This window comes from Mytilus californianus, unplaced genomic scaffold (assembly GCF_021869535.1).
Source record: "Mytilus californianus isolate M0D057914Y unplaced genomic scaffold, xbMytCali1.0.p SCAF_8, whole genome shotgun sequence".
NCBI lineage: Eukaryota > Metazoa > Mollusca > Bivalvia > Mytilida > Mytilidae > Mytilus > Mytilus californianus.
The window spans coordinates 98,411,335-98,422,422 of NW_026262734.1; the positions used below are offsets into that span (position 1 = coordinate 98,411,335).

The window sequence follows — 11,088 nt, forward strand, 5'->3', positions numbered from 1 at the left end:
ATGAATTAAAGACACTAATTGAAATAAGTAAAACCGTCACAAATAATGTGGCTGTCAAATTCATCTAAATTTGTATATAGATGACTGGTTATGTACTGCTAACTATAACATAATTAAGAGTAGAAGGCATCTACGTATCAGCATTTTATTCTAGACTACACTGAAATAATCAAGCCATAGGCGGATCCAGCCCCCCCCCCTTTCGTGGGAAAAATTTGGTTGATTATATAGGGAATCACTGAAGCGGGACTGGAGCGGCCCCCCTTAGGTCAGTCAGCTCCCCCCCCCCCCCCCCCTTTACAAAAAGTTCTGGATCCGCCACTGCAAGCAGCCTGATATATAATATATCACGACTAATGATACAATTTTAGAAAGTGACAGTCTCGGCGCTTCCATATCTTTTTCATCCCTTCGTAGTTAGATAATTATTTGATAATGGGTCAAAGTAACTTTAATAGTTTGTAAATTGACAGTATTAATTAGACAACACATGGACTTTTTGAATATATTACGTTAATGACTTCCATTCAGGAAGAAATATACTTTGTTTCATACAGCTTTCCATACAACGAACTTGAGCTTTGTTCAGACATCTTCAATCGGGTAAGTGTGTACGAACTGTTGTCTTCAAGAAACTATTATAACTTATAAAATTGTACAGCTGCCACTGTCATTATTTTGTTTTCTAAAAACGGTGTATGGTTTCAAGTCTTTGGTGTTTTTTTAATGTTATCAACATTGTAATGACCATGATGACACAATGTGAAGATATATAGGCTACAAAGTTGTACATGTTGAAACCGAAAGTAAATTTTAAATTTACAATTTCCTTTTCATATTTACATTCTTTTAATTGTACTACAATATAATTTTTTAATTAAAACGGCAAAAAATGTATCCGTCGGTGAAAGTGGGAATATAAAAGTATCTCTCATTGTTCATGTTGTTTTATACATAGCTATATCAATATATAGATAAAATACACTGTTTGAAAAGTGCGAATCGATTGAAACTTACCAAATCTATTAGCCAGCAATGGAAAAGGTTAGTAGCATTTGGTATGTTCACAGCAGGTGAAGTTGCATTACAACTTTTTGTTTTACTTACGGCAAAATGTTGTGACAGTGGTTCTCGGAACATCGGAAATTTGTATTACTATGCGATAAGTAAAATGCCAGTCCCGGTCTTTTTCGGTTTGGCAATTATTCTTCAAAGGAAAACTTCAAATGCAAGGTTAAGAAAATATCTAGTTTCTTGCATTTTTTCAGTTTTCTGTATTTTTCTGATAACTGGTATTTAGTTATTTTGCAAAAACTTTAAATAAACAGTCTTGAGTTTTACAAATGTACCAAATCACAAACGTTAATGAAACGATTCATGATGCTCTCACAAAGGCACAGAAAAACAGATCAGTTTGATTTGGTAATCGATTTTTCTTGGGTGTTGCGTTTGGATTTCGTTTTGCTGCTGGGAAAGTTATAGTTCTGTATTTATTTTGTTTGTGAATACTTGAATCATTACTAAATGTTAATAATATCGGATATGTTCCTTATATATGTTCATTATGTCGTAACTATAATCCGTTCCCTTTTCACGAATGTGACCTACCGAATTTGACTATTTACAGGGTTTGTAATAACATGAGCAACACAAAGGATGCCACATGTGGAGCAGGAGCACCTGAGATCACCCCCAATTTTTGGTGGGGTTCGTGTTGCTTAGTCTTTAGTTTTCTATGTTGTGTCTTGTGTACTATTATTTGTCTGTTTGTCTTTTTCTTTTTTAGCCATGGCGTTGTCAGTTTATTTTAAATCTATGAGTTTGAATGTCCTTCTTGTATCTTTCGTCCCTATTTTTGAATCATTGCTAAATGTTAATAAACATATCTCAAAAGTTAATTATTTCGGTAGTTTATGAAGTTGTAATTCAGAAAGTTTGAAGCCTTATTCAAATATGAGAGCAAAATTTTTAAATTATAAAAAATCTCAGATTTGTGTATTTTGAACATATTAGGTATAGAACCACTAATTCGGGCCCGGTCATAAAAACATATAAGAAAGTAGTACATATTTTAAGCAAAATGATTCCTACACATAGCTGTAACAATGTCAATATTTTTAGATAAAGTTGATGTCAGATGAACGCTTAAGGACTTCAAATCACTGTAAAACCCTTGGGGAAACTTTATTTTGCATAATGAAAAGGTTTTGGAATTATAGTTGGAGGGCACAATAACTTCGCCCTGTTGTGCAGATCAGAAGCACCTGTATTGGTACAGCCAAATTTCCGAGCACCAGTGTGCTCTTATATTCAATTAAAGGTATGTTGAATAATTTGGAATAGGTCAGGATGAGGTATAGCTTTGACATGAAATGAGTGCCACTTTTTTGCACTTAAGAAAAAGTAGCCATTAATGTTCAAAATTCCAGAATAGCATTGAAAGCATGGGCTATAAATTAGTGGTTTTATTCCTACAACTGAAAGGCATGTCCTCATAATTGGAAATGTTGAAACAAACCCAGGTCCAAATCTTCGTAACGAATCGAATACACCGTCATTTAACGACACAAATACATCAGAAAATTTTATTTCCATTCGTAGTCTGAACATTAGATCCGTCAGAAATAAACTAGCATTTCTAAATAATTTTTGTGACGAATTTGATATTGTAACATTAACAGAAACGCACTTAGATCCCAACATCGCTGATGACAACATACAACTAGACTCTTTCTCTTCAAATATCGTAAGAAAAGATAGAAATAGCTTTGGTGGTGGTTTACTTATCTATGTTAAAGATGGTATTGGACTTAAACGCATTAATGCACTCGAAACAATAGACGATGAATCCCTTTTTGTAAATATCCATGTTAGAGGCCAAACATTTTTATTATGTCACACTTATCGATCGCCTAATTCAGATAATAACTACTGGACACGTTTAAATCATGCAATCGGAATGGGATTACAGGTCAATGAGAGGATGGTTATTACGGGCGATTTGAACTCTGACTTACTTACAGCGCACAACAACAAACTGATTGACACATTAAATTTGTTCAATCTAACCAATGTAATTAAGCTACCTACTAGAATAACGGACCATAGTAGCACTCTGCTAGATCCGATTATAATAAGTGACTCTATGACATGTTCCTTTTCTAATGTTCTAAAAACCCCATCCGATATTAGTGATCATGATGCACCTATTGCATTTCTCGAATGTCCAATGTCCGATTTTAAATCTTTTAAAAGAGAAATATGGCTCTATGACAGGGCTGATAAATCAAAATTTGCGGAGAAGTTAGATGAAATAGACCGGAACACAGTGCTTCCGCACACTAAAAACACCAACGAGTTGTGTGAAATATTTGCAATAGAATTTTTGAAAATAGCCAAAGAGTGTATCCCTACTAAACTAATAACTGTAAGACATAACGACAAACACTGGTTCAATAACGACATAAGACGAGAAATTCGGATTCGAGACCGATTAAGAAAAAAGGCAGTTAAATCCAAGACTGAAAATGACATTTTGAGGTACAAGCAACAGAGAAATAAAGTAAATAATATGAAAAAAATAGCCAAAGAAAAGTTTGAAACAAATTTGGACAGTATTATACTAGAAAACTCCCAGAACTCAAAAACGTATTGGAAACTTATGAAAATGTTGATTAAATCAAATAAAAATTCGGACAACATACCCCCTCTCCAAAATATTATAAATAATAATGGACTAAACGATGTCGTATATGAAAATGAGGAAAAATGCAGCTTATTAAACAAATATTTTAGTATGATTTCAAAACTTGATGAAGAACATGTAAATTTACCCGAATTTAAAACAAAAACTGATAGTAAATTTTTGGAAATCAAAATAAATACACAAGAAATCATAGATATTATCCAGATATTAGATCCGAACAAGGCATCAGGCCCAGACGTGATCAGCCATAAAATGCTTAAGTTATGTCCGGAAAAGGTTGCAGTTCCGCTAAACATTATATTCAATAAATCTTTAAGAGAACGCAAATATCCAACCAGTTGGAAGATAGCTAATTTAATACCTATTTTCAAAAAGGGGGATTCATCTTTGCCTTCAAATTACAGACCAATTTCTCTTATTAGTTGTGTTGGAAAAGTAATGGAAAGAGTTGTTTTTAAGCACTTGTATAATCATCTACACGCTAACAAATTAATTTATGAATATCAATCCGGATTTCTTCCCCAAAATTCAACCGTCCATCAACTTTTAGAAATTTACAACTGCATCTTAAACTCTTTGGAAAAAAAAGAAATAAACTGTTTTGTATTCTGTGATTTCTCTAAAGCGTTTGACAAAATTTGGCATAGAGGTCTTATTCACAAACTGAAAGCCTATGGTATTGATGGAACCTTATTACAGTGGTTTGAAGATTATCTGCATGACAGGAAAGAAAGAGTAGTACTGAATAATTCGTTTTCCTCCTTTTGTAATGTGTCAGCAGGTGTACCCCAGGGATCTGTTTTAGGCCCTCTTCTCTTTGTTTTATATATTAATGATATTGCTGATAAGCTTACATCGCTGTGTAGGCTATTTGCAGACGACACTTCATTCAGTTATTCCGGTAGCGATGGTGAACAGATTAAATCTGTGATCGACCGCGACCTGAAAGAGCTGGATGTTTGGTCAACTAAATGGCTTATGTCATTTAATCCTGATAAAACAGAAATTATGATATTTTCAAATATTGAGATACCAGATCTCAACTTTTCCCTAAATGATAAAACTATCCCTATAAATACATCGCATAAGCACCTGGGAGTTACCTTTAGTTGTGACGCAAAATGGAACAATCATATTGAAAGTATAATTACAAGTGTAAAGAAACACCTTAATGTTCTGCGTAAACTTAAATATCGACTGTCTCGTAATAATTTAGAAAAACTTTATCTAGTTTTTATTAGACCCATTTTTGAATATGCCACGGAAGTGTGGGATAATTGTGGGATCTGTTATTCAAATAAATTAGAAAATTTGCAATTGGAAGCCGCAAGAATTGTAACAGGTCTACCAATCTTCACTAAAACTGATACTCTGTACTCTGAGGTTGGCTGGGAATCTTTATATGAAAGACGAAGAAGAAGAAAATTACAGATGTTTTATAATATAAATAAAAAACATGCACCTCAGTACCTGTGTAATCTTGTCCCCCCAAGTATAGAAAGTACAACCAACTATCCGTTGCGAAACGGTCAAAATATCATTGTTCCATTTTGTAGACTTTCCCTTACCACTGAATCTTTTATTCCATCCACAATACGAGAATGGAATAAGCTTGACTTAAAAATTCGAAACACCGACTCTATATCTAAATTTAAGAGAGAATTGAAAAATGAAAGTGTTCAGAGTAGAGTTGCGCCGTATTATATGTACGGTCCGAGGAAACTGAATATTATTTTAACTCAATTGCGATGTTCCGCTTCATTTTTGAACTCTGACCTTTTCAAAGCTAACATTATACTGGATCCTTCGTGTCAGTGTGGGTCTGATATTGAGGATGGTCATCATTTTCTTTTAGTTTGCCCAAAATACACTACATGTAGAGAAATTTTACTTAACAATCTTAATTGGCTTACTGAAAACTTTATTATTGATACTAAACTATTAACTTGCGGAGATCTTGAACTTTCGAATGAACAAAATCTCCTAATTTTCAAACATGTTCAAGATTTTATTAAAAGGTCCAACTGATTTCTAGTACCTTCATAAAATATTATTGCTACCGGCACGGATGATCATCACCATCAAACCTAAGTCAACATCACAGAAAATATAATTTGCTTCTTTTTCTTTTCCTCCTTTTCCATTCTTCTTGTTCTTTTTTTCTTTTTATTTATAGTTCGTATAATATTTAATGTATTTTTTAGCTTTACATGCATGCTCATAATGTTATTATTGTATATATACTTGTATTGTAATATGGAGAAGACTTCATAAGTATGATTTACTTGTGTCTCATCCATTTTGCTGATATTTAGAAAATAAAATATGTTTAAACTAAAGGCATGTGAAATTCAAATTTTAGAAATCATACCCATTTTGAAGAAAATTTATCACATTTGTTGTTTGTCGTCATGTTACATTCATTTTTTTATGTTACAAAAATAATGGTGTCAGATTTTAGCCATAAAATAGCTTCAAAACTAAAGACTGAGCAACACGAACCCGACCAAAAACTGTGGGTGATTTCAGGTGCTCTGGAAGGGTAAGCTGATACTGCTCCACATGTGACACCCTTTGTGTTGCTAATGTACTAACCCGGTAATAAGTTTAATTCGGTAAGTCACATTCAGAAAAGGAGGACGAGATTGTAGTTACGACATTACGAACATATCCGTTATCATTTGTGAAACGGATATCCCATAACGGGAAACCAACTCGTGTATTTCAATATAATATTTCAGCTTTTGTTTTTGTCATTCAGCATGCATACAGTTAACACTTAACCTGAAGTTTAAATTGTTGCATTATTTAAGACTAAATTAAATGGAACATGTATGTTATAACTGGTTGATAGTAAAAATATAGCTTTTTGTCGAATTATCAATGAGTTTTCATGTTGTAATGGATCTCTTATTGTATCAATTATTTCGAAGGAAATTTGTATTTACTTATGTAGGAATTCCAAAATCTCACTTGAAACGCTATTTTCATCAAGTTTAGCAAGTAGCCTAGCTTAAAGATACATAAATTTCTCTTGTGAATCCAAGTGTTTACATAAAAGTATGAGTTTTATCAAAACACAATCCTTTTCCAAAATATAGAAAAAGGAGGGTGGGACAAAACTATCAATTATATTTTGTGTTTGGACCACTATATTTATATTCAACGAACAATCTCTGATAATAATAGGACATATAGGTAATAACATTGTTATTTGGGTAGTTATCAACAAATAAGAACTAGCAATAATTGAAAAATCATAATTTGAAATATAGTAAAGCAGAGTAATTTTTTTAAATAAAGTTGCACAGGAAAGAAATTCAAGATAATGCTATGAACATGGAAAAATGGAATTCTAAATTAACATGTTAAAGAAAGTATAAAGATTGATTGTGCTGGCAAAAATTTGTTTCTATGGTCATTTAAAGTTTGATCTGTCCAAGTAAATCTCAATTTTCTTCTTCTTTTAGCTAAATAGAATATCAAGCGTTTTCAATTTGTGATTTTGAAATACCGCTTTTTCATAATACTTGATATGAAAACTGATTAACACTTCGAAATTATTAAAACGCGACATAAGGGACATTTAATGATTTTGTATATTAAGATTAAGAAAGTAAAATATTTAATGTTGTAAAACTCCGTCAATAACAAATTAATTTTTTTTCTTCAGACTACTTAAATGGCTACAGCGAGTTTTTGTGATCCGTGTACTGAGGCCAACTCATCAGTATCAGCAACACTGTATTGTTCCGACTGTGAAGAGCGATTTTGCCAAGACTGCGCTGCGTCACATACTCGTTTCAAAGCATTCAAATCTCATCATGTTATCGATTTGTCGTCTATCGGTTCCAATATTCCAATATTTGCGAAGAAAACCTGTAACGTCCATCTGGACATGCTTTTGGATTATTACTGCACAGATCATGAGATCGTTTGCTGTAGAGCGTGTATTCCTAAGGAGCACAGGAAATGTGAAAACGTTCTGCCATTAGAACATGCCTCGATGGATGTTAAACAATCTGCACTGTTCACCAACGTAATGCAGGACATAAAACATCTGGTTACAACATTAAAGGAGTTATACAATAACAGAGAGTCAAACTTACAATTACTTATGAAAAGTAAATCATTAATAACAAAACAGATCAGTGAAGTCAAATCTCGATTATTGAAACACATAGATAATCTAGAACATGATCTTCACGCCAAACTGTCATCTCTTCAAAGGAAACACGAGATAGAAATCAACAAACAAAAAGAAGAAGTATTATCTGCTTTAGAAAGTTTAAAATCAAATGAGAACGAAATTGATTTTCTGAAAGATCATGGGTCTAATAATCAGCTGTTTATATCCTTACATCAACAAATTGCAAATACAAAAACCGACGAAGCAAAAGTTCCGCAGATCGTTTCCAATTTACAAGAAATCGAAATAACCTTCGATGAAAAGAAATATATAGAGATTGATTATTTCGGCCCACTGTTACAGACTGTAAAACCGTGTCAAGTTTATTACAAATCCAAGAAATTTCAGCAGGCCCAGATCAGGACAGAACTAACAAAACAAGATTGTTGGGTTTGAAAAGGATACGGAACTGACACTAAAAACTGAGTTGAAATATGCTCTGAACGATTTATCAATCACGATGGACAATAAGCTGCTCCTTACTAATAATTCGTATCTAAATCCGAGACTGTATGTCTACAGAGACTGTAAAGATTATGAGACAGAGATTATATTAACCGCTAAACCTTACAGCATTGCTGTTATACCTGGTACAGACAGAGCTGTTGTTACCTTGCCTGAAGAGAGCGCTATTCAATTCATCAATACTAAACAGATAACAAAAGGCGACAAAGTTAACGTTGGATTTTCATGTTATGGTATCACTGCTGGACGTGACAGAGTTTACGTTGGTGGTAAAGGTAATATCAAAACATTAGACACAAATGGAAAATTTCTAAAAACAATTCAACTAGGATCTGGTTATATTGACTTTATTTTATATGAAGATAGTCATGATAAGATTTTCGTTAGATGTCCTGGCAAACTCATATGTATCAATATGGATGGAACATTAGTATACAGTAAGGAAGTTTCAGGTACAGCGGGAGTAACACGCGATAGACAAAGTAACGTTTATTACGGTGGTTTCTTCAACAACAAAATACAAAGAATGTCATCAGACGGGAAAAACTGTGAGGAAATGCTAAACGAAGACGATGGAATTAACCATTCGTATGGAATGTGTTTTAACAATGACTTTACACAACTGTTTGTTATTAATAACAGTTGCAAGTCCGTGTCTGTATACAACTGTAGATATTGATTAGTTTATCATCGGTGGTGTGAGACTATATATATATATATATATATTGATTATAATAAAGGACGATTTCAAATAAAGTGTGGTGTTTCTTATTTTTAAGTCGTGCAACTTTGTGTCGTATTGAAGAATAGTACAATATATATCGACACTACAAAGTGTATATCAAAAAGTGATCATATTTACCTGCGACATTTTTAGTATCTTATCAGATCTGATGTGTGAAATTTCATTTTGAAGATTTCCGAAAAATCAAAGTCACTTCGACAATAAAAAAGGCAATTGTCTTCGCTTAAGTTTGACTTTAAGGTATTAAGAAACGAAACAAATAATATGAACAAATTTAACTAATTGAAATTTGTCTTCACTGTAACCATGTTAACCAAAGTTAAGTAGAAAAAAATTCACATATCAAACATATTTATTTCTAGAAAATTATAAAACTTCTATATTTGTGTTCTCATATCCAAAACACAAAAGCAGTCTTTTAGTAGGGATTGTAAATTGATGCAGCAGTAACTGTTGATTATCCATGTCAAATTAAAATGTCATAAAACGACAAAGAAGATAAATCCAGGTGAAAAAAACCCGGATGAAATCTCACCCAAAGAAGAAATACAGGGTGTGTAGTTCAGGTTGAATGGGTACCGTCTCTAGCTGTGCATGTATCGCCCACCATGCAAATCAATCCTTTTACAAACATTAAAAATAGGAAATAGGACACATTTGTTAAATTGGTTAGTTGAGACACAGACGCATATTCTCAGTCAAACAATTCGTAATTGTGACCGTCAAGCTGATGTTGTGTCCATTTCGGTTGTTCTAACTCATAGCTATATCACTGTTTATAAAGTCCGTATAGTTTGAACATGCACACACGGTGTTTTTTTTATGACAAACGATGGAATAGAGGATATTTTACTGCTGAGAAATGAAAGATTTTCAAATGGAAAGTTAAATTCGCCACGTTTCAAAAAAAATTCGAGTCTGTATGGAAGAAAAGATCAAGATCAAGTTTCTAGTTCCTGTTGTATAACTAATCTTAAGTTCACTTGAGTATATGCGATGCAAGCACTCACAGAAATGTAAGTTATTGAGTTTCAGGAAAACATCAATACATCCGACAGTGAAATACAAGAACCTTGCTAGATGTTTTTTTTTTACGTTATGTCTTCAGGAGGTTCTTTATGAATCCCGCTTCAAATGATTTAGGCGATCTTTCGGTTGAGAATTGGGATTATAAACTTATAGCGTAGAAAGCATGGAAAGGTTTTGACATTACTTCAAAAGTTTAAAATTTGTGATTTAAGATCTTTAGAATATTTAAGAATCGACATCAGTTAGACTGGTTGTATATAAATCATCGCAATATTTCTTAACGTCATCTTTTACTGTAAAACGAATGGTGGTGAGAACTTTAGAAATATGTTTACTCGAATCTCATGACGACCCGGTTATATAGCATTTTGTCAAAGAATTATTGAAATTTAACTACCAAATACATTGACACTTTTGGATTGTCCTTGTTAAAAAGCTAGAATATAGATATAAGAAGATGTGTTATGAGTGCCAATGAGACAACTCTCCATCCAAGTCACAATTTGTAAAGGTAAACCATTAAAGGCCAAAGTACGGACTCCAACACGGAGCCTCGGTTCACACCGGACAGCAAGCTATAAAGGGTTCCCAAAATGACTAGTGTAAAACCATTCAAACGGGAAAACCAACGATCTAATCTATATAAAAAACGAGAAACGAGAACATTCATGAACCACATCAACAAACGACAACCACTGAACATCAGGTTCCTGACTTAGAACAGGTGAAAACAAATGCAGCGGGTTTAAACGTTTTAATAAGTACCAACCTCCACCCTTACCTGAAACAATAGTGTAACATCACAACATAGCAAGACACACTATAAAATATCAATTGAAATGGCTTAACTCAATCAAAAGACATATGAAGTACGAATTTGTGATATTTTCTAAAACCAGGTATCTGATGCTCAGTAGTTGTTGTTTGTTAATGTGGTTCATAAGTGTTTCTCGT

At 33.1% G+C, this 11,088-nt stretch overlaps 1 protein-coding gene across 1 annotated transcript; it reads left to right on the forward strand.

Annotated features, from left to right (window-relative positions):
- Nucleotides 1-541: 541 nt before the first annotated feature.
- Nucleotides 542-9,097, forward strand: LOC127712601 (transcription intermediary factor 1-beta-like). Its single transcript, XM_052219119.1, has 2 exons — nucleotides 542-603; nucleotides 7,380-9,097. The coding sequence occupies exon 2, from the start codon at nucleotides 7,389-7,391 to the stop codon at nucleotides 8,289-8,291; it is 903 nt and encodes a 300-aa protein (XP_052075079.1). The 5' UTR covers nucleotides 542-603; nucleotides 7,380-7,388; the 3' UTR covers nucleotides 8,292-9,097.
- The last annotated feature ends 1,991 nt before the right edge of the window (nucleotides 9,098-11,088 follow it).

Excerpts from the sequence above, each read along its gene's own strand:
- LOC127712601 (XM_052219119.1), top strand. The coding sequence starts at position 7,389 with ATGGCTACAGCGAGTTTTTGTGATCCGTGTACTGAGGCCAACTCATCA.